The sequence below is a fragment of the Mesoplodon bidens genome, assembly GCF_964165515.1.
Source record: "Mesoplodon bidens genome assembly, chromosome: 15".
Taxonomy (NCBI): Eukaryota; Metazoa; Chordata; class Mammalia; order Artiodactyla; family Ziphiidae; genus Mesoplodon; species Mesoplodon bidens.
The window spans coordinates 82,996,573-83,021,249 of NC_138171.1; the positions used below are offsets into that span (position 1 = coordinate 82,996,573).

A 24,677-nucleotide genomic window follows, 5' to 3' on the forward strand; every position below is an offset into this window, starting at 1 on the left:
GCGTCAGCCGAACTCTGTGCCCCATCCCCCATCCAACATTCATGCATAATAAATCAAACCTCACTTTGATCGGGCCTTGCAAGACACCCCTCCAATTACCTGAAAATCAGCCTGAGAGCCAGAGTGATCAGTTGTACCCTCTGTGGGCAGAGCGTGACTCAGGCTCCCTGCTGCGGACTCAGGCTCCCAGGTCTGGTCAGCACTTGCCCCCTGTGCGATGGGACAGGCACAAATGCACTCCCAGCGCCTCCGATGGGCAAGGCCCAGGAATCCTTACGTGGACGCAGATGGCTCTGGATGAAGATTTGTTCACTTACAAGCTCCATTTTGGTTTTCAAACTCTGCATGTCATTTCCGGAGGAACGCAAGGCACTTTATACACCTCCGAGGACCAGGCAAAATGATGCAAAATCATCTCAGGAATGCAGAGAATCATTTTAGAATTGAGCTCTAGGGGCAGGGTCTCAAGATGGACTTACCACGTCTCCACTGTGTTTAGATTCCCGGGAGAACCACAAAGCACTGCCAGTCTGTTCTTGGTACTTTCTGTGCCTGTAAACCATCCCGGACACCTTGGAAGCCCTTGTGGCTCTCGGTGACCAAGAAGGGACCCCCTGAGACCCAGTCTGGTGGTGGTGGGCAGTGCGGGCCTGGGATGGGGGTGGTGGTCTTGGAGGGAGGCAGGAGTGGCCGGAGGCTGGGGTGATGGCAGAATGGGGGTAATGGGGAAGCTCTGGGGTTCAGGCTGGCTTTGAAACCTCCACTCAGTTTGGATGAAGCAGGCAGTGCTGGGGCTTCGAGGGGTGATGCTGTCCACGTGGGACTGAGAGGGGCCAAAGTGGACCCAAACTGTGGCACTTCCTGGAGAACCATGGATGGGCCGGGATGGGGGATGGGGGATGGGAAGGGTCCAGGGCCAAATTCACCACCTGCTTGTTGCTGTCTCCCGGCGCAGGGCCAGTTCTAAAGGATACTTTCCACCTACACGTCTTGCTGTTTCCTGCATCCCCTAAGCAATCTGTGTCATGGCATCTAAGAACTCGCTGCTTCATCATTTATCTTTGAATTACTTTGGAGGCAGCCGGCTCCACAGCTGTCCCCAACCAGCTCATGCTGAGCACGTGGCGCTCCTTCGACCCTGACCTCGTGTGTGTGTGGACATCACCACAACGCAAAGCTCAGATCAAAGTAAACACGTGCTGCAGTTGTGTTTCAAGGACTCCTTCCTACTTATATGTGTCAATCATTTAAATAAAATCAAAGGTTAGAAATGAAGAATCCCCTGTCTAAAAGGAGAGAAGGAGAAATAAGGATGAGGAGCTTTACACACATGCTCTGCAGGTCACAGTACATGCTGTGCTCAAGGTAATTTTCCAGCTCTAAATTCAGCATCTTCTAGGCTCTGTGTTTGGGGTTCATGCAACCCTCAAGTGCCAGAAAATGCCAAAGCTCATCAAGGAAGCAAGAAAAGAGGGGCCCTGCTGAGAGCAGCCCACCAGAGTCTTGAGCCAGGGTCCCGTCCTCTCGCTGCACCAGTTTTTACAGCCAAGGTGCAGGTGTAATGTCATCAGTACTTTTGACTCCCATGTACAGCTAGCTGGCCCCATGGGTGAGGTAGTCCAGTGAGGGGTCTCTCTCAGTGAGAAAGACTTAAATTTCATTATTGTCAACATCAAAACGTCTGAGATGTACCCCAAATGGCCCTAATTCCCATGAGAATCTATGATGTGCTCATCAACCAGTGACTCATCACAACTGTTCCCGAATTTCTGTGTTCTTTTGGCATCACTATACTTGTGAGTCCAGACACAGGAGGTGCTGTCCTGCCTGTGAGGTGATGCTTCGCGCTGCAGACAGTGAAATGGATCAGTGGCCTGGCCTTCCCCGTGGCTGCATCCAGGGACGCCTGTGGTGAGACTGGTGTCTGTCATGGACCAGGGCATGTTCAGCTAAGTGTGTCTAGGCTCTGGGAAGGCTGGACTCAGCCTTCAGAGGCACGGCCACAGAAGCCACGGGCCACTGCACAGAAGCAGGAGCTCCTGGGACTGCACCTTTTGTCTGGTCCTCGGGATGTCATAGGACCTGTGCAGCGCCTCAATCTCAGAAGAGATGTGAAAGAAAAGACCCACCATGCTTTTAGGGGTTATGTCCTTGCAGCTTTAGATACATCAACTAAAAGCAAAAAGATCACGCATTTGCAAACGTAATTTGAGGTGAGCATGAGGCCAGAGGGAAGAATGTAACACACGCTGGGATTTTAACTCTGGATTCCCAGGCACTGTGTGGGCTCTGCCCTTGGACAATCAACGCACGGGTTTCTCTCCTCCAGACAAATAATCACAAAATCAAGATACTAATTACTGACACAGTGAATAAACTATAACTGCAAAAAATCCATCTAATACACTCCAGGGAACAGAACAGATATGATGCATTTGTTCATCTAAACACCAAAACAAGCTGAGATCAGTGACTCAACTCCAGCATGCATTCCGGAGGAAGGAAAATAGATCAGAAATCTGATTTGTCTTGGCTGCACCGGATCATTAATATTTATACAGAATTGTTTAGATCCAGAAGTTGCAAAACAGCTCTCAGAAGCTACAATCAGCATATCAAATACACATATGGAGAGGGAGATAGAGATGGGGCAGGAGGGAGTGAGGGAGGAGGAAGGAAGGGAGGGAGGGAGAGAGGAGGGGGAGGAGGGAGAAGGATGAGGGGAGGAGGGAGAGAGGAGGGGGAGGAGGGAGAAGGATGAGGGGAGGAGGGAGAGAGGAGGGGGAGGAGGGAGAAGGATGAGGGGAGGAGGGAGAAGGATGAGGGGAGGAGGGAGAAGGATGAGGGGAGGAGGGAGAAGGATGAGGGGAGGGGGAGGGGCATCGCTCCATGACCATTAAGCTGTGTTGCATGTTTTCCGGATACAGGTGAAAATATATCCATCTGATATATTGGGCCATCCTTCTAGTCATGTTTATACTCCATTTCTGCAAAGTCAGTGCCATTCCTGCGCCTGGTGGGGCTCTTGCAGCCCAGCCGCTCCCTCACCATAACCCTGGGGGGAGAGGTGGGCCTGGTCCAAATCCTTCCCACCCCCTCGCCCCCTTGGTAGCATCTTTCTTCCCAGGTGGTCCCATGGCTCCTGCTTCTCCACACCTCCTGGGGCTGGAACGGGCTTTGCCAGGTCCTCCTCTGTGACTCCAGCAGAGTTCGTGGCTTTAGTACTTAGTTACCCTGCTAAACCAGATGATAACTCCATCTGTTAGAGGACCCGTGACTCCCACGTATGAAGTTGGGTCTTGTGCTAATTCTGAATCGGCTATAGTGCTTACAGACGCAACTTACTATAAATCAGGGGGCATCCGAGAATCATGAACTTGAGGACAAAAGAGGTACATGGTGACATACATCAAACATTTCCTCCAGACCTATGGATGATTATAAACCACACCACTCAGTGTGTGGAGGACACGGGGTCCAGTTTTATGTAAGGCACCTGTTCTAAGCACACAACTTGGAAAAAAAAATGAGCATTTCAAAAATCTGTCTTTGTCTGTGACAAGGTTTAGCTAGGAGAACGTGGAAATGCCGGTCTCTCTGGTGAGATGAATGGTTAGAGATGGACAGGTGACAGCTCCTAAAAACATCTGAGGCATCTGCCACTCAAGGCTTTGTTGTAACTAAGCTCCTGGCGGATGGGAGGGCGGAGGGAGGTGAACGGCCCGTCTCGCTGCCTCTGTCTCATGCGACCCGGAGGCTGCGCAGCAGAAATCCACAGAGGCCCCGCAGTGCCTGACACACGTGTCTGCTTGCTTCCTTGTGAAAGGATTTTCTGCCCTGAGCTGACTCTGTTCCAGAGCATGCTGCTTCCGTGCAGTGTCCTCTGACCACCCTTCATGCTGTTGTATTTCCCACCCTTATTCTCTGGCTTAAAACGCTCAGTTAATAGACCGACTCCAGTTTGCGTTCAAGACTCTCCGGCCCTGCCCTGTCTTCCCTGGCCCCTCAGGTCACCTCTGTCTCTGTTGCTTCCTCCTGGGGGGAGCCCTCAGCCTACGACCGGTGGCAGCCCCTCCTTGGTGGGCAGCTCAGAAGAGGGAGCTCGGCACTGTCTCCAGGGTGCCCAGCGGAGGAGGGGTTCGTGCTGGCTGCACACAGCCCTGCGTAGGGCGCGTGCCCAGAGCATTTAGCAGCTTGACTTGATCTTGAGTCATGGTGACTCCTCCCAGCTGGGCCTGGACACCCTCAAGAGATGCCACGTTTATAAGCCACATGGTTCATCTTTACGAAATGACTGAACAGAACACGGGTGTGCAGGTCTCTGGGTCAGACATACATGAAGCCGGGACTCGGCGAGCCCCTCGAAGGGCCAGGCCCGGGGCTTTCCACCCTTTATTCACACGGCGATGCCACTTCTGAGTCTGAATAAGGTTCCCATGGGCTTTGTTCTGTTTGTCCCATTGCACTAGGCCACTCACGCAAAGAGCCAGGGTGAGTTCCTGTCGGCGCTGGAAGGAACGGGAATTCAAGTGACAGAAAATCTAAGTTCCTCAACCCAGCCTTCAACTTTCTAATTAAAAAACATTCCTGTTGTAAGAGGAACACAGTCTCTGTAGAAGAAATATAGATTTCTGCTTCTGATGATACCACTAGTGACCCTTCTGCAGAAGACAGCTACAGATTCTTTAGGAAATATTAAAGAATACTTTGAAACGCTGGTGCTATTCATAAAATTCATAATCTGACCCTTAATTCCCTTTTCTCATTTAATTATAGTTATAATAGTGCAGTTAAGAAAGGAAAGAAACATTTTAGGAAATGAAATCAAGACATAAAAGATGCTCAAATGTAGAAGATGCCTGAGGCCGACGCAGTGCACAGAGCCCTCAGGCCTCCTGCCAGCGCAAGCTCCAGACCCAAGGCCTCGGGGCAGCGGAGGTGGGCTGGGGAGTCGGGGAGGGTCTTCCAGCTCCAGTCTCAAGCTCACACCTGCCCCGCTGGTGAAGGTGCCCAGGTAGGCGCCCAATGCCGTCTAGAAGGCTTCTCTTCCTCACCCTCCAAGCAGGTGGGGACAGAAAACTTAGAAGCGAGAACTGTGCTTCTATTTTTGTTTGCAGATAAAAGTCAAAGTTATATTGCAGGAAATTGGATTTGAAGTGTTAGAAGCATTGATATTTGCATCATGTATCCATACTTGCTACCTCTCTGATTTCTGTGTTATTTAATCCCTTGAAACTTCAGTCTTTTCGTCCATAAAATGGGGATAATAAATTCCCACCTCTCAGACTCATTGCCAAGATTAAATAAGATAAAGTGGGCACATCAACTAGCTCACAGCCATCGCGCAGCAAATTTGGGTTCCTTTCTATCGTCCACATCATTCAGAGCATTGTTTTCGGGGTGGACCCACCAAAACTACACACAACACCTTCCTCTATCAAAAGTGTATAAAACTTGCCTGCACTGGGAGCTGGATCAAATGATTAGCACTGGAGTAAAATGAAGCTGTGGACAAACGCTGCCCTCAGGCCTCCACACTGAGGCCGGGGGCCAGGCCCACCGCCAGCAGGTCTGGCCTTAGGACGCCATCACCTTCACTGACCTCTGATCCCATGGCCACAAAGTGACATGATGGCACTGCCCTGTCACGGACTTCCCATGAGATCACGCGTGTGCAACTGCTCAGACTACGGCAGCATCAGGACCGGGGGGAGGGCTTGTTCAAAAGCCGTTTCCACGCCCGCCCCCCCCGCCCAAGTGGCTGTGAGGTAGCGGGTTGTTGGGCCAGACAACACACCTTTCTAACTGAGCTGGGGGTGTCGACACTGCTGGCCAGGACCACCCAAGAAGGCAGGTGTGCGGTGTTCAACGCAGGCCAGGGCCCAGAGGGGCAGGTGCTGCCCACCTCTCTGACACTTTTACCACCACTGTTACTGCTACTTGAGGCCTTTTTCGAATCATAAAATCTGTTGGAGAAAAGATCCCACGTCTCCTTCCAGGTGTCCCTTGACCTGGGGACCCACGTGTGTGCCGACAATTCCGATTTCCTGCGTCTACAGTCAGGCTGAAGAGGCACGAACAGAAGGCCTGGCAGGCTCAGGGCTGGGCTGAAGCGCCATGTGCCAGGGGCTGCCAGCCTCCTAGGCCCGCAGTGCAGCCCAGAACCATGCTGACCCTGAAGGGACCCGCGTGCCAGGGTCTCAGCCGCGAGTTCCCGTGGAGATGTGTCCACCGAGGGGTCCATGCTCGCAGCACAAGAAAAAGAGGGACTGAGGGCCGGGGACCCCAGAGCCCCTTCTCTTATTCCAACAGCAAAGGCAACCCCGCAGGCCTCAAAATGCTGGCTCTTCACCCCCGAGAATGTGACCAGCGGCCTCCACGGAGTGTTTCATTTGCTGTTAACAGATGATCAGAATCCTTTCCCATCAAAGGTATTAAACATCCCGAGTCTAGGAGGCTCTTAAGGTGTGAAGGGTAACGTTACTTTCTGAGAAGGAGGATGTCATTCCAGTCTCCTCTACTGTGGCTGGATTTTTATTATATTTACCATCTTTTAGGCAAGGATGCTGTGCACGGCTTGCCCTGCTCCAGAGACAGGCCTGCCCCAGGGTACGTGGAGCAGCCAAGACCAGGGATGACTTCTGCATCCTGGCACGTAGATAACCTTTCCTGGGCACCCCCCACCCCCAGCCCCCGCTTACCCAGGGCTCACCTGGCCTCTGCCGGCAGGTGACAAGTGACACCAGTGTCCACTTGCATCTCTCTGAACAGGGAGCATCTGCCCTGTGGAATCCATGGTAAAAATATGAGTCCCATTCTACAACTTGGCAATCAGAGCACAGCTCTGGCTTGGAGGGCACCCCCTGGGGGTGATGGGGTTTGTCAGCAGGCCAGGCTGGGAGGCTGGGAGTGGGCCGCCCGCTTCACCCCTCGATGTGTCAAGACTGGGATGCAGGGGGAGGCTGACGTTACACTTGGGCCCTGGTTCTCTGGGCTCTGGCCTCCTGAGCTTCCTTCTGGTGAAACCCTCTTGCCTGTTTGCAGCACGTTAACCCAGGCTCAGGGCGCAGCTGACACGGGGCGCTGGGCTCTGGGCCTGGGGTCTTCTGGGGACACCATCTGCACATCGAGGGCATCTGCCCGTGCGCTTTTGCTTCGGTTCCGCTCTGCGTCCCAATCCTTGGTGCAGGCAGCGACCACGGCCACTGCTTGGGTCTGGGAGATCCCGGCCTCGCTGCACCCACAGCTGCTCAGGCCCCTGACAGCCCGGAGTCTTGCTCTGCAGCCTCGGCTTGTGCCCCCAGAGCAGAGGCCTCTGGCATGTGTGGGACAAGGTCACAAAAGAGAAGCTCAGACAGATCCTCCAGGTCAAAGCTGGACGTGGAACAGCCACCTGACCCAACCCCAGTGGTGCCGGACGGTCCCCATCACCCCTCCCCGTACCCGTCCATCCTCGAGACGGGACCTCAGAGCAGCGGCCCCGCCATGTCCCTCTGGAAGGGCCTCTGGGGCCCCTCAGTGTCCCTGTGAAGAGGTGCCTGCCCTCAGGGGGCCACCAGTGGGTCCTCTCCTCCCTCTGCTCCTCGTGGGGTCAGGAAAAGGGGGGCAGGGGACACAGGAACACGCATAAAGGGACTCTCCACTCACCCAACAAACCGAATCAGTACAGACAACGGCCAGAAGCAGTGAGAGGCCAGGGGTCTGTTCTCAAGCCCAGAGGAATCAGTGCTTCAAGCATGAGACCTGGCCAGTTGGCCCGAGAGCCCTGGACGCTGGAGAGGGAGCCCGGTGCCCTGAGGATGCGGTGGGCTCTGGGGCCAGTGGAAGGGTCTGCCTTTGTCTCCTGTCTGGTGGGGATGACGGGTGATGCTGAAACTCATGCTTTAATTGGCAAGTACACATCTTCCTTTGATTAATAACAACGGGAATGTAGATGATTTCTGAATGAAGACTCCCCATTTGCTAGAGGAAATCTTTCAAAATCTGGGCTCCGTGAAGGCACATGGAGGACGTTTGCTGTGAAAAAGGGCTGGGAATCGACCCTCTTAAAGCACGGAGGTCACGGTTACCCACCAAGACAGGCCGTTTCCTCCAGAACCTTAGTTTGGGATAAGCACACCGGCGCTGCAAGGCTGGACTCTATTTTACGTGTGAGCCTTTCACAAAGAAAATCAAACCCGCTTTGCCTCCGTTCCCAATATGTACCAAGTCCGCGCCCAACACGGGGTCAGTCCCGCTGGCGTGGAGGGCGGGCTCCCAGCCCGCTGCTTTCCCAGTGGCCGCTGTCAGAGGATGCGTCCCGGGCCTGATGGGGTGAGGCTGGGCACCCCCTGCCCAGTCCCCCCAGATGGCCCTCCGCCCCCGAGCGGGCTCTCGATGGCCTGGGTGCATCAGCCGCGTGCGCGTGATCCACGGGGAGGCCTTACCTCGTGGGACAGGTAGAAGGCAGCGATGCCCAGGGGCCAGAAGCAGCAGAGCATGGAGAAGACGCTAAGGCCCAGGTGGTCCCGCGGGGGCATCACGAGGAAGTTGTCCTCGCTCTCCGTGTCACTGGAGTAGTCGCTCTGCCGGGAGAGACGGGGAGGTTACCAGGGGTCTCTCCATCATCCCCCAAAGTGGGGGTCAGGCCTGGCAAGCCCTCCTGGCAGGTGTGTGTCCCCCACAGGAAGAGAAAAACCCCAAGGATGGGCTCTGGGTTGTTCCACGGGAGATTGAACCTCACAGACCCGCGGGTCCCTGGGATGGGGCGCGGACAGCTGGGTGAAGGTTTGAACTTCAGAGGGCGGGGCTGGGTGGGAAGCGCACAGGCGGAGCTGGAGTCCACTCTGTTCCGAGACTGCAGGCTGGCTTCAGGCCAAGGCAGGGCAGGTGTCGGTGCCGGGACCTGCCCTGAGCCTCCTTCTTGCCTTAGACTCTGATCTGAGTGAGGACGTCACTGGGCCTGGCCTCAAGCCCGGGTGTCCCTCCTGTTTTGGTTAATCAAACACATGTAAAACTGCCAATCAGAGCCTCTACTCAGCCTGTGCTGGAAGCTTCCTGCTGGACTGTTTGTGTCTCATCTGAGAGAAAACAGGTGAATTTGGATGGGCTCACTCCAATCGCAAACAGCGACGTTCTCTAGGGGCCCAGGATGGAAGTGGGTGACGCACTGTCCACACGGTACCCAGCTGCCCTCCGCATGTGCACACACACACACAGACACAGACACACACACAGACACACACACACGGACACAGAGACACACACAGATACACACACATGGACAGACACACACACAGATACACACACAGACACACACAGACATACGTACACATACAGATACACAAACACACACAGATACATACACGGGCACACAAACACACACAGATACACACATGGACACACACACAGACACACCCACAGACTCACACACATACACACAGACACACACACAGATATACACACATGGACACACACACAGAAACAGAAATACACACACAGAAACACACACAGAGACACACAGACTCACACACATACACACACAGATACACACACGTACACACAGAGACACAGACATACACACACAGAGACACACACACACACAAACACAAATCCACACACAGACACACACATACACACAGACACACAGACACACAAACACACACAGACACACACAGACACACAAACGCACACAAACACACACAGAGACACACACACACAGAGACACACAGACACACACAAACACACACAGACACACACACAGACACACAAACACACACGGACACATACACGCATGCACCCCAGGGGTCCCAGGCTCCTGCCCTGGGGGGTCGCCGTCCCTGGGGTCGTCTTTCCAGGGCCCCGCAGCCCCCCCTCCGCTGGGCCACATCTGCGGAATCCCTGTCTTTCCTCTGCAGCATCACCTCTCAAACAATAAAGGGAAAGGCCCATCCTCACTGCTGCACAGAGGGAACGAGCAGCCTTCAGGGAGGCATCTCGCTCGGTGGGACCTGGGGACTGAGGGCCGAGGGGCAGACGCGCATCTGCCGGCCCGCAGGGAGGCCAGAGCCTTCAATCCAGGTGAAGGAGGCCAGGCAGGGTCACCAGGACGAGCTGCCCAGGAGGCCCACGGTGTCCACTCTGGGAGCACAGCGCTCGGAGCCTCAGGGCTGGGCTCAGCAGCCGAGCTGCCCTTGGTGGCCCTCTGCACGGGGTCTGGGGAGGGGACCCTGAAGCAACAGTGGCAGGGCAGGATCCGAGGCCCCGAGAGACGCGGAGGACGCGGCCGAAGGACAGACCCCCCAGCGGATGCGCGTCATTCGACGGGTCTGGGTGCACCCAAGCGACAGCTGTCTGTGGGTACTTGCCCAGGCTTTTGGCTTCTGTGGAGTTTTTTGGTTTTGTTTTAGTTTACTAAGGGTTTAAATACCAGGACTGGCTGGATTCTTACTCCAAATCTGAAAATAGCTGCTGTGGCTATTTCTCTTGTTATTTCTATTTTACAAAGGACACTGCTGGGATCTGGGCGGTTACAGTGTCCCCAAACTACAGAACCGTCTGGCCAGTGGCCACTTACTCCAGACTTCTGTGCTGTCAGCTGTCTGGACACCAGCGTCTGGCCACCAATCAACCCCGCTGCCCTTAGTTGCTTCTTGCCTAAAGCTGGGGTGTCCTCTCTGTGGACAGAGAGGCCCTGGGATTTTGATAACCATTTCTCGACTGGTCTGTTGGTGGCCAGTGGCCAGAGTGGTCAGTGGAAAGTTCCCCAATCAGAGAGCAGTGTGGTGTGAGCTGAGGCCACAAACCACACAGGGCTGCCTGGGCTTTGAACCCCATCTTTGGAAATAGCTTCAAATGACACCACCATGCCTGTGAAGCAAAGGTTCCCCCCCAAAATCTTCACAGATTTTTCTTTAGAGCATAAGGGAACCACATCTGTAAACTGCAAAGCTGTGGCTACATGGCACCAAAATAACTAGTCAATTTTCATTACAATAGGTTTTTAAAAATTCAGACAAATGACAGGGCAGACAAAAACAGCCCAGCTCTCTGTACCACCTCCCTCCCATCCACGGCAGTGCTGTAGGTACAAGTGGCCGTGGGCATCACACCACCAGATAGAGGAGAAGAGAGGAGGACCCTGGGGGCGGGTGGCGACAGAGACACCATCAAACCAAGTAGAGAAAACACACCACGCACAGCAGCTGTTTCTGAAAACCCTCTTCGTGGGGCATTAGCTTAGAATATCTGCAAGGCAGGGTGGGCGCTTCCAGAGACGCTCACAGTTCACGTGGTTGAAGGAACAGACGCTACGAGGGGGCGGAACAGTACAGGGGCTGCTGTCCTCCTCCCCCAGCCCACCACTGCCCACCCACACAGTCCGCCCTTGTCCATGACCTCCACGCAGGGAGCCGGCTCTCTGTCCCCTGGGGTTTCTTCCTCGGGAAGATTGAATACGACAATCATAGCACCAGGCAGGGCGCACATCAGCCCCGTGAGCACAGCCACGAGGGTGAAGGCATGCAGGGGCTCGGCCTTGTCCCTCGTCTCTCTCAATCCCTCACTGTCCCCTCGCCACTGCCCGGCTCCCTGGAGCCCCACTCCTTCCTCATCCCCTGGCCTTCTCTGCTGGCTCATTCTGGGGAGCATCTCTGCGTGGCCTGGGTGGGGGCGGCGGGTGGAGACCAGGATGGACTCGGGATCGGGATTCCCTGCGGAGCCTGCACGGTGTTCCCAACAACACCGCTTCAAAAATGCAAAATCACAGAGGACTCTATGTGGTCATGGAAAATGATGACGTAAATGTTTATTCATTGCCCTGGAGAGATGCTTGCAATAACCGAGGGAAAAACCAGGGTGGAAAGTGGAAGAAGTCATATTTCCTCCAGAAAGTCAGAAATTAAGATGCTTCTGGATGGCGGGCATACCAGTGTTTTTTTGTCTTTTTTTTGCATTTCTGGGGTATAGTTTTTCTACAATAAGCAAGGTTATTGGGCAATGAAACTCACCAAGACGCAGACATGCTGACAGGTGGGGGGTCCCCCCCCACTTCGTCCTCCCGTGGATTGGGATCCCCCAGGGCTTCCCTGAGGCCCTGCTTGGAGACATTGCATCAGGGGCCCAAGGAGCAGCTGGCAGAGCAGGATCGGAACTCAGCACAGCACCCAAGCTCCCTGAGATGCAGGTCAGACCCACCAGGTCACTGAGGGTCAAGATCAGAGGCCTCAGCCCACGGAGCCCATGTCTGTGTTGACCAGCAAGGCACCACCGCCCCACGGAGCTACTTAAATTACCCAAATCACAGATGCCCGACGTAGTTCCTCAGCCACCCTACCACCTGCCAGGGGCTCAGGTGGCACAGGTGGCCAGTGTCCATCACACGGGACAGCACACAGACTGCACATAGCAGGTACCAACAGCACACGTGTTGAATGCATGCAGAATTCCCAAATGCCCTTAGCTGACAAGAATAGCACCTGAGAAGCAGCCAGGCTCCAGGGTTTGCCCAGAGCGCATGGGAGGAACCGGGCCCCCATTCCACGTGGGCAGTCAGCCCCGCTGCCCCAGGCTCCTCTCCTTCCTGTGAGCCCTAGGGTCCTAACCGTCCCTTCAGGTGGGGCCACAGTGGGAGGACGGTGACTCGGTCAGGTTCAAGGCTGTCTCACCCAGGGCAGCTGATGAACAGAACCGAGGACAAAGGCAGGTGGACACAGCCCCCCATCCTCCTCGTGTCAGTCACAGACCCTCCAGATGTTCTGGGGGTGCAACATCCCGTCCACGTCAGAGGAGCGAGGAGTGTGGGCGAGTGCTGCTGACACCTGGAGCTTCCACAGCCACAGACGGAAGTGCCCCTCCTGACCACTGTCTGGGTTGTAAGCCCTGAAGTCCTTGCAGGGAGGGCACTGGGCCATACTCCCTCACCTGCACTGTCGGGGTAGCCCCACTAGTCCACTTGTGTCCACTTGGGGGTCTTCCATGGGCAGGTGAGCTATGGAAGACCAGATCCCTCAGCACTTGGCAGAATCCTCTGACCCAGGCTCCCCTGGCACCTCAGGCTCACTAGCCTCTCCTTTACCTGGAATCAGATCAATCAAAACCAGACTCTGCTGGGGACCCACTCCGTGTATTTCACACAGGGTCATAGATGCAAAGATGTGCAGGGGTCTGGGGGCTCAACAACATGGAACCTGGGGGACATATTTTAGTATCTAAACACGCTGTGCCCTAAATTCTACTGGGGGGCTGTTACTCAACTTTCCTGAATTAATTTAAACACCGTTTTCTCACCAGCTATGGTCTTCAATCCTACAGTTGGATTACGATGACAGGCTCCCTCTAAGACTTGTCCTTCTTCTGACCTGGAAGTGCTCAGGGGTCCTGAGGACAATCCTACAAAACGTTCTCAGGACCCGTCTTAGTTTAGTTCCCCCAGAAGCAGATCTTGAGTCAAGGACTGGGTGCACTTGTTTTCTTGGTAGAGGACCACGGGAAATGCTGGCAGGGAAGAGGGGAGGTGGGACGTGGCCAGACCAGAGCCAGTAAAGGGCGTTTTACCAAGGCAGGTCCTCTGTGGGCGCCTGGAGCCTGGTCCCGCTGGGACCTCGGGGGCCATGTGGTAGAGGGAACCCCCGGGGAACCGCCTCCTGGCAGTTTCGGCAAGTGCTTGGGGGCAGAGGTTCTCCCACATTGCAGGCAAGGCTTCAGGGCCCAGAGAAGGTCCTCAGGTGGGCAAAGGCCAGGCCAGGGGGCTTCTCCTGCAGGGGTGATACTTGGGGGTGGGCTGAGAGCATCTGCTGCAGAGGCTGTGGAAGAACTGGGGGGTTAAGACACCTTAAAACTTCAATCAGGGCAAGACCACCACACTCAGCGAACGTCTGGGAGGGTGAGAAGATGGGGACACACAGGAATGTGGACATCCAGGATGATGAATCCCATTTATCTCCAAATAAACAGGCACAAAGAAAAAATACACATTGTGTGTTTTCAAAGACAGAAGACCTGGTTTAAAATGACACTACATGCATCAGGTAAAACCAACCTGCTTGTAGCAAACAATCAATCTATGTTGGAAATTATATTATTTTTTCACTGTCATGTTTTTTTTCACAGTGTGGATATAATTAGGTTGTTCACTGGACTTCAGATTTTGTCCAAGAAATTGTGATTCCCCTCTGAAGGCCCCTTGCTCAGTAAGGACGTGGGGGTAGCATGTGCAAAGGCCCTGGGCTGGGAATGAGCACTGTACACACGCAGAGCTATAGGGAATGAGGGGACTTGGTGTGGGAGAGGGGCCCCCAGCAGACCGTGTGGAGTGCGGGCCGCTTTCCACTGCTGCGACCAGGGCTTATCCCACATCCGACAAGAAACCAGGAAATACACACAGACACAGCCCTCCAGGACCAGCCACAGGTGTGGGTGTCACAACCGAGACCAGCCCTGGCATGTCAATTTATCACCTGCGGATCCAGTTTCTAAACGTGAATCCCTGCTTCAAACCTGCATTATTTCCACGTGTGATGTTCTGCACCTAAGAGCTACACATGTACAGCTGCATCGCTTCTTTAGATCTTCTTGCTTCCCCTTTATGTTACATTTGCCAGAGGGTAACCTACGGTTTGCAGATGGAAAGTCCAAGTTATTGATAGTTTTGGCACCGTGGGTTTGGATTGGTCTGAACTAGGACTTGACGTGAGTCACGTGAGTGCAGGGTCAGCACCTGAACTTCCGTGGCCTGGGCGCTCTGCTGGCCTCACCTGGTCCAGGTGGAATGATGCTCATCCTCACTCAGAGAAAGGAGAATGAAAACCACACTAAGATACTGTGTTTCACCTATCGAGTTGTCAGCGATGAAAAAGCACAACCAGCCATCCTGTCAGTTAGGCTGTGGGCACACAGCCTGGCTGGATGCAAATTGGTGACACCTTAGGAAGCAGATCTGTCGACATGCAACACAATTAAATACGTGCTGAGTTTTTGGTTCAGTAATCTCAATTCTAGGTATTATTCTGAAGATTCACCTCCAATAATAGAAAAATACATATGCTCAAGGTTATTCACGGCAACCTAGTATGTAATTGCAAGATATTGGAAATGACCTAAATGCCCGTTCGAATGAGAGTGGTTACATAAACTATGAGGCATCCAGTGGTTACATAAACTATGAGGCATCCACCGCATGGGATAAAGCGCAGGTGAAAAAAGAGTGTGTGGTAGTGGTGTGAGCTGTTTGGATTGGATTGAGGATGTTAGTTTCTATCTATCTATAAGTAGATAAAAAATAAGTATGTCTGTGTACACACACATGGTTACACAGGTGTGTTTATGTACCTATGTGCTACATGTTTCTCCTGGCTTAGTCTGCCGGAGGGCCTGGGAACAACGCGCCCATCCCCCAGGCGCTGAGAAGACCCAGTGCCCGGACGTTGGTTTCTAGACACGGCTTTCTCCAAAGCCAGGGTGCTTTGGAGAAACGGCTGATTTCAGGGTCAGGGTTGTCAACATCTAAAACAGACTTGGGACAGCTCTCTGCACAGGAAATAATGATAAAATGGCTAATGGATGACAAGCTGTGTCAAAAGGACACAGAGCCTGCCGTCAAATCTGTAACAAAGTGAGAATAAACACACAGTAAATACCGTAAAGGATAGACAGGAACCCATTAAGTAAGAATCAATGGTCCAGCCTGAAATGAAGTAATAAATGCCTACAAATAAATGTGGGGGAAGGGAAAACTCTTCCCCACAGCTGAATGCGAGCTAATACATACAGAAGGAACGGTGGGGTTAGGAGCTTGTGAGGGACGTTAAGACCCGTAGGTGAACAACCAGTGACAAGCGGGATGGCCCCTCCTCACACAGCACCTCCTGCAAGACACTTATCAATTCCAGAGAAACGTGGCTCAGCCAGGAGACACTTGGCAGGCACCGCCCGCAACACGGGATGGAGGACTAAAGAGGCACAGCAAGAAAATGCAAGATGCGGGCTTCTCGGGTGGCACAGTGGTTGAGAGTCCGCCTGCCGATGCAGGGGACACGGGTTTGTGCCCCGGTCCGGGAAGATCCCACATGCCGCGGAGCGGCTGGGCCCGTGAGCCATGGCCGCTGAGCCTGCGCGTCCGGAGCCTGTGCTCCCCAACGGGAGAGGCCACAACAGTGAGAGGCCCGCGTACCGCGAAAAAAAAAAAAAAGAAAGAAAATGCAAGATGGGCTCCTGAACTGGATTCTGGGCCTGACTTTTTTGTCCTTTTGCTATAAAGGACAATGTTGACAGAACTGGGAAACTGTACATGAGGTCTATAGCTGAAGATGACAGTATTGTAACGATTTTCGTTTCCCGACGTTTATAATTGAACTTGTTTTGAGAAAATACAACTGGCTCGCTTAGGGGTAAAAGGACATCTTGTCTGACACTTTCCTGCGAAGAGCTCGGGAAAAACATACGTACATTGAGGGAATGGTAACGCACCCACGGTAAACTGTTAAGACTGAAGGAAACCGGGTGACAACCGTATAGGGATTCTCTGTACCGTTCTTGCAATTCTTCTGTCTGAAATTATCTCGAAAATAAAAAGTCAAAAAACCCCTCACACGTGTGCCATTTTCAGAGGAAAAAAATTATACTTTAAATTGAATTTCTTTCTTTTGGGGATTAAAAATTGCATACACTTTCCCCTCTTTTTTCATTATGCTTTAATGGAAACACTGTGAGCATTGCAGGGAAAAATGAAAAAAATAGCAAATTCACTCTTCTCATGACACATGAATAATTCATTTTACACTGGTATTTCATCAAGTTCGTCCTTTTTATGTTTCCACAGAGAAGCTACTTAGTAGTGTTGGATGTCACACACTTGCCCTCAGGAGCTCAGAGACCTGCGGAGCCCAAGGTGACTTCTGGAACAAAGCTAGGGCATTGAGCAGTCAGGAGGCTGCGTGTGCCCACCACCGGGGCCCAGGTGGCAAAGGTCTCCCAGGCAAATCTGGCAGCAGGTGGTTCACTAGGGCCCACAGAGATGCTGCCGAATCTGGCAGCGGGTGGTTCACTAGGGCCCACAGGGATGCTGCCCTTGGCTGAGAGGCGAGGAGGGCGGAGGGCCCAGTAGAGCACGCACCTCCCCGGAACAAGCTATGGAGATACAACATCCATCCACCTGTCCTCACCCATCCGTCCACCCACCAGAAAGGCCCTGATTCCCAAGGAAGTGCAGGAGCTACTTGGTGCCACGGGAGGGGCAGGTGGGAGCCACGTGCCTTCCTCTGAGAGGCTGGCGGCCACCTGCCTCCACGGACCCTCACCTGCCCTCCACCCTAGGCTCCAGAAGCCTCTCTGGCTTGAGTGGGAGTCACGTCTGTGCTGCTCCGGTGAGGGCAGACTGTGGATCCCCCGCCTGGCTTGTTTGACGTCTCCTTCATCTTCTCATAGCATCAGGTACTGGCCAAAGGCACTAGCCCCTGTACAGTGTGAGGCCCTTGGAGCTATGTCTCCCATCTCTGCAGCAAGGAGAAAGCCGTCTGCCCGAAACTTGGGAGCGGGGAGCCCAGAGCCCATCACCCTTCAGCCCCTCGTCACTGACCTTGGCCACTGCCCTGCACATTTGTATGTGCCTATGGCCCACGTGGGCTCCCTAGTTGGCAGAATGAGAATATCTTCTAAACCAAGGGCTGCCTCTGTGCAAGATCCCATTACAGAAAACCTCTGGTTGTATGTCAAGGCACTGGCTGGGCTGTTCTAGGTCATCAGATACCAGCCGTTTTTTAAAAATCACTAATTTCCCAATTTTCTTTACTGTTCTGAAATATGTTGCTTTACTGAAAGGAAAGCATGTATTTAAATTAGTTTGAATAGTTTGAAGATTATAGAGTTTGAAGAGTTATATTATATATTATAGATATTAATATCTATAATATCTATATTATCTATATTTATATTATAGAGTTTGAAACTAAATAGTTTGAAGATTATAGAGTATTAAAATTAAATATAAATATTTGATAAATATAAAATATAGAGTATTATAATTTTAACTTTAATACTTATTAAATTATTAAATTAATTATACTTATTCAATTATACTTATTAAAATTAAAATTATAATTTTAATACTCTATAATTTTAATACTCTATATTTTATAAATATAAAATAGAGTATTAAAATTGTAGAGTATTATAGAGTATTAGAGTAAAATTAGAGTATTATAGAGTATTAAAATTATAGAGTATTAAAATTCATTAAAGATGGCCGTATACAATATGTGCATGTATGTATACATATAGAATATTTCACTGTGTGTGTGTGTGTGAGATGTTATGTCACATCTAGAAACTCTTCCACTAAGTCTAGGTCACAGAGATGTATATGTGCACACACACACACACACATACACACACACACACACACCCTTTGCAACAATTTTAGACTCACATAGAAGTTTCAAAAATAGAACAGAGTTCCTGTAGGGACTGCAAAGATAGAACAGAGTCCCACATCCTTGACCGCCACCTCTTACATAAGCACGGCCCAGCACCTAAATCACAACACCGGCTCTGTCCAGTGCAAGACCCCCGACCAGCCCCCTCAGCCTGAGGCCCCGAGGGTCACCCAGGCTGCTGGGAGTGTCAGCAGTTCACTCTGTTTTGTTCCTGAGTGATTTTCCACGATGGGGAGGTGCCGCTGTGTGTTCGTCCGTTTGTCCACCGAAGGGCGTTTAATTCCAGTTTTTGATTCTTACTCATAAAGGCTGTGACGCATTCGTGCAGGTTTCTGTGTGAACATAGGTTTTCATTTCTTTAGAGTAAATACCCGGGAATGGGGTTGCTGGGTTGTTCGGTGTTGGTTTTTTTACAGGAAAAGGACCAATTGTCTTCCAGAGAGGCCTTCCCGCTTCTGCATCCTCACCAGCACTTGGTGGTGTCAGTTCTTGGCGTTCCGCCACCCGAAGGGCTGTGCAGTGCTGTTTCACCTTGGCTTTAGTCTGCACTTCTCTGAAGGTGGTGATGTTGAACAGCTCCTTGTGCTTATTTGCCATTCGTATCTCCTACTTGGTGAAGTGCCTGTTCTCTCCGTTACGTGGCAGCTGGCTCCATCCAAACTCTCCTGCAAGTCCCCGCCACCCTTACCTTAGCTTCCGCCTCCCAAATGTAGACACTCTGCCCGCCAGGTGAACTCCCGGTGTTATGAGAAGGGACTCAAAGCTGGCCGATCAGTGGTTGGCCTCCTGTGGGCACCCAGCCCGTGCTAAGGACAGCAGATGGGGCTGTCACGGGGGGACAGTTCCAGCTGGAACGCAGGACAGGGCTGTGAGCCCGTAGGAGCACACTGACCTTCTGTGCACACGGCCCGAAGCCAGGACATAGCCCAAGCCTCCAGCAGCTACACAGCAAGGAGCTCACGTGCCTCCTCTGTGAAGCTGCACCAGTTGCTGCATTTCTGGAAGATAGATGTAGAGGGTCTCAAGCCATTCTCACCTTCTCCCTGCCACCCTGAGGCTAAGCGTGAGGCAGTGACGACTCATGGAAAGAGGCTGGCCGGGGGTGGGGGCCGGAGAGATTCAGCCAGTGGTGCAGGTGCTGCCTGGCAGCGCTGGCCGGCCTCGGGGAGGGAGGGTCCAGACAGGGGGTCAGGGAGCTCCAGTCTGCTTCACAGGGGGCAGACCACCTCTGGATTATCCATTTCTCGACTCATTTCAAGAGGGATTCAGAGCGACCAGGATGGTGAGGAGAGTAAAGTGATGCCCTACCGGGAAGAGGGGGACCCCGGGGAGGGCAGGGTTGGGGGTGAGCATTGTCTCCATGTGTTAAGGGCCATCTTTAGAAGAAGGAGAGATGGGTCTTCAGGCATCCAAAGGGGTACAAGAGGCGGCCCATCTCTAGAGAGGGAAACGTTTCCAGGAAGGGTGAGTCTTGTACCTTCTCTGTCTGTGAAGTAGGTTAGAAGCCGCCTGGACCACTGGTCAGCGGAGCTCTCTGTCATCACTGCTCACACAGTGTGGTCCAGGGGCTGCAGTGTCGGCCTTGCTGGGAGCCGTCAGGAATGCAGACGCCCAGGCCCCAACCCCAGCCAGCCGGGACCTGCCCACATGGAGGCTGCCAGGCTCAGGAGAGGTGTTTGGAGGGGGAGTCACGGGGATGCTCCATCGCTGGGCGGGGGGGTGTCTCTCCACCGTCGTGTGTGAGGAACGTCCCCGGTTACCTGCCCTGCTACCTACCTCTGGACAAACGTCCACTTCAGCAAGTAAACAACAACAATGACAAACTGACTGTCACTGCTTCTGTTCTCTGTGCTTGTCCATAAGAAGCACCTCTGACTATGTCCCCGTGACATGATGCTGGTCCTCCCCAGAGGAATGGCATGGCTGTCACTGGGCGCTTTGCTCCCGCTCGACCCCAGGGACACACTGAGGACTGGCCAGGGGCTGAGCAGGACTGTCAGGGCACCGGCTCCTGTCCTCCCTCCCCCTGCAGTTATGGGGCAGTTCTGTCCGGCTAGCATGGCCTCATGATTTCTCTCTTCTAATGAAATGCCAATGGCGCTGTGTTCATAACAGGCTTCATGTCGTGCTTTCTCCTTAGTCCTTATTTGGGGTCTGTCTTTGTTTTTGTGGTTTGTGGGAAACATGGTCTGCTCTTGTGTTTCAGCACAGAGTCAGCTGCTGCCAGGATGCCCCACACGGAGGTCCTGGGGCTGCCGCAGGGTCTACGGGGCACTAAGTACCAGAGGCCCGGGTCCCGCGTCTGCTCTGTGCACTTGACGTGGGACATTTTTTAAAGCACCTCATTAAACAAAGTCGAGGTCACATAAATGCTCACCAGGAAGATCTCAAGGAGTCTGGGTGCTCACACAGGTAGCGTCTGGCTTCATTTCTATTGAAAAAAGCATGACACTGACCAGGAGGGCTCCTCTGACAGTCATTCATTTACTAAGAGACCAATCGGCACAAAGGATCATTAGGTGCCCACTCGGTGCTGAGCTTGGGGGTGCATCCAGGAGCTCCTGTCTCTGCTCCTTTCCCAGGAGGCTAAACTCCACTCACCCACAGCCCCTGGGGCCATGGGGGCACTGCCCATACCTCAGGTCCCGAGGCCAGGCTGGGCCCCCTCTGTGCTTTGTCTGAAACCCCCTCCTTTCTCGACACCCTGCCCCTTGCTCCCCCGCTGACCTGCTGGTCTCCCAGGGAACGTTTCCTAGTAAATCACGTGCTCGTGAATCCTCGCATTGCGTCTGCTTCTGGGAACCTCAGCCTAAGATGGCTCGGCCGTGTCCGACACGACAGAAAATCATCAAGTAAACACACACACACAGAAACAACGGCGTCTCAGCACTGCGACCCGGATGCTGGCGAGAAGGCAGCCAAGTGAGGGGGAGGAGAGAACACTCTGGGTCTGGAGGGGGCTGCAAAGCCACCTGGGGGCTGGGAACTCGAGGGGGACCAGGGGCTGGAGGTGGTGGGGACGGAGCGCGAGGCGAGGCGACGGGGGTGGGGTGGGGCGACTGCTCACGGGGCCCCCGCGTGGCTGCATTTTATTTAACTCAGTTTGGGTGATCTGCTACCTAACGATGTATCAAAGGGATCAAAGCAAAAGTACTACAAGGGGAGACACAGTAATTGACTAGCTTACCAAAGGCTTGAAAACCTCCCTATTTTCTAGAAGAAACACGAGAGGAAAATCCCATACAATCTACCATATTGAACCACGTCCAGATTTCACCCAGCCTGGGCCAGCAGAGCACGGGATGGTGTGCTGGAGAGACAGGTATCCTCTGGGATCTGACCTCAAGTTACGGCTGTCCTTCCACTGCATCCCTGACCCTCCACCACCAAGCCTCCCAGAAACACCACTGCTTTCCCTGCTAAATCCTTCCTGCATCTGCATTTGACAGTGTAGACCTCTCTGGGTAACGTCTTATGTAAGGTTATGACTCCAAGCAATGTGTTCTGTTTCTCAATATACTTCTTTCCACTCTGAGGAATGTTCCCTGACTTCTCAAGTTTTACCTGTTTGATGATTACACAGACGTCCCCCAGACCCCCTGGTGGTTCTCACCTTTCCAGACTTGTCCACACGGCACCACTGCAGGCTGGCATACGTTTTGCTTCATACGACATGAAGACTTACAGGTGCCTTAGATGAACCGTGCAAAGGGAACATTTTCCAACTAACACTGCTGTCAACAGCACGCACGTCCTGCTGTGTGGATTTGTTCTTTTTTTTTTTTTTTTTTTTGCGGTACGCGGGCCTCTCACTGTTGTGGCCTCTCCCGTTGCGGAGCACAGGCTCCGGACGCGCAGGCTCAGCAGCCATGGCTCACGGGCCCAGCCGCTCCGCGTCATGTGGGACCTTCCCGGACCGGGGCACGAACCCGTGTCCCCTGCATCGGCAGGCGGACTCTCAACCACTGTGCCACCAGGGAAGCCCTGGATTTGTTCTTTAACTGGACAAAGGCTGTTTTCCTAACTTGGCCTCGTGTTTCTCCGGTGACGGGGCTGTGGTGCGCAATGTGGTTTTCATTATCCAGGAGGAAACAGCCTTCCTCCTGGGACCCTTGCCGACACCCAGGCCAGACCAGGTGGGGCCATCCCGCTTCCTCCCACCTGTGAAGGAGGACAGCACCCTCCCTGGAGACAAGCCCGACAGGAATCCTCAGCACTTTGCACAGTGAGACCTCTTTCTTGCCTCCTCCGTGTCTGTTTCCTCCAGGTGAGTATCAGCACTTAGCACCCACCACCTGGGGCCATGAGGAGGATGTGCAGGCCCTCCATCCGGATCGATGGAGTCTCCCTCACCTGCTAACGGTCTGAACAATCTGATGATCCTCGCACCAGCCAAATGCCTCTTGTTAACAAAAATCTAGCTTAACTTCAGCCCACAAGTGCCAGCCACCTGCACCGCCTTTCCCGTGTTAGTTTCTTTTTGCATCTCAGTATTCATAATGCACCCAAACTACCTGTGTGTCAGTCCTGTGAGCTTTTCCTTCTGTTTTTAGGAAACGCTGTGAAATGGTTTGTTAGGGAAAAAATGGAAAATGTTGGCAGTCATGCAGTTGGGCTCATCCTGGATTTCTGTGGTTATTCCGCCACTGTTTCCCGAGCAGCAGGACGGACAGAAAGCTGAACAGACCAGAATATGGAGGTGACACTTCCCACGGTTCCCTTAAAAAGGACGTGGTCATCACCAATACTTCGAATTCAAAGGATGTGCTTCTTCTGACACACTTGAATGCTGATAGTTTCCCACAAACTTTCTTATGACATAATGTCATTATGACGTTATGATGTGGTAGGTGGGAGGTGAGGTTTTTGTTACCATGGGCCAAGGTTAAATGGCATTCCCTGGGCTCCAGGCCATGAAGAGTGTTTTCTGCACACGTGGAGGTCACTGAACGCAGGAGTTAGCGGCAGGCCCGTGAGGAGACACGTTTCATGCACCGTCGAGCAAATTTGCCCCTCGGGGACTCCAAAGGATCCTCTTGGTACTGGGTTTTGTTCACATGAGTATTGCTTGAAATAGGTGGACCTTTGGCTAAGCTTGGGGAAACTTTATTAAACCACAATTTGGTATAGAACCAAATTTTACTGGTATTTGTTCAAAATTGAGTATGGAAGAGATTCACCAAAGTCATGGGTCCGCCTTTCACTGTTATTCAAACCGCATTTACCGTGTTAGCGTTCAGCTCACAGCTACCTGTAAATATGTAAAAGCTGATGTCATTACAATAATTGTAGTCTTACAATGATGAAAGATTCCAGTTCCAGATGGCCACAGATACACGGACGGCTCTCTCCCACTCGCAATTCTGAGTAGGGGCTCAGAAGCCGCAGCCGAGAGATCAGTGTGAGCTTGAACAAGTAAAAAGGCTTTTATTTCCTTGGCACACAAATCTGGTTTGATGTCCCAACCCTTCTGCTTATCGGAAAGTGTTTCAGGGAAATGTGACGAATGATCCCCTTATGTTCTTATGACAGATGGATTTATTATCTCAGAGATCCTCTCCTCATCAAACGGCTATAATTACATGCTCCAGTGCCTTTTCCTGGCACATGTGAGATGAGAATATAAAGATATTGATTTTTATTTTGTAAGAAACATGCCGCAAGTCCCACATTTATATGAGAGTTTTCCTTGACATAGAAAATTAAACCGGTAAATAGCGCACTGCTGTTGCAATCATGCTTATATTTCACACAATATTTTTGAATTTGTCTTTGGAAATCATAAGTATGTAGGATGCCCTCAAAATATTTACTTCGTAAGGGTAAATTTAATTTCCAGATGAGAAGTTATTCCCACAGGCCTCTTTACAGAATGAGGTGGTTGCTGCAGCTTGAACAGTGCTAGATAAGATGTGACTATAGGGAATAAAACAGATTTCCTGTGTGAATGATCCACGCATAGTTCCAAAGAAACTGGAATATCTAAATACATTTCTTTATTTACAGACTGTCTCAAGGGAGAAAGATGAGTAATTTAATTTCCTAATGCTGTAAGTGGATATATGTCATGTTATTTAAAGATAATTAATTCGATTAAAATTCTTAACCTAACCACAAGCCATCTGTGGGCATTTGAACATATTCTTGTCCATGTCTAGTGCCTGCTGGAAAATGCATCTAGCACTTCAAATAATATCCTGCAAAACTTCTGGTATAACAGAGCCAGGAGGCAGGCAAATCCTGTCCCTGAGAAATGACTGAACAAAATTG

The 24,677-nt window shown here is 52.3% G+C and overlaps 1 protein-coding gene across 2 annotated transcripts in view; it reads right to left on the bottom strand.

The window, feature by feature from the left end:
* The window catches only part of SYNDIG1 (synapse differentiation inducing 1), a gene marked incomplete at its 5' end in the record, with an annotated part of 48,780 nt that overhangs the window by 16,675 nt on the left and 7,428 nt on the right, over window positions 1-24,677 (bottom strand). Inside the window, one exon of one of the 2 annotated variants that reach the window (XM_081256469.1) lies at window positions 8,427-8,564. The exons of the other annotated variant lie outside the window; for it this stretch is intronic. Within the exon in view, the coding sequence (XP_081112595.1) occupies window positions 8,427-8,564 (138 nt within the window). The remainder of the gene's footprint in view (window positions 1-8,426; window positions 8,565-24,677) is intronic. 2 annotated transcript variants of the gene reach the window in all.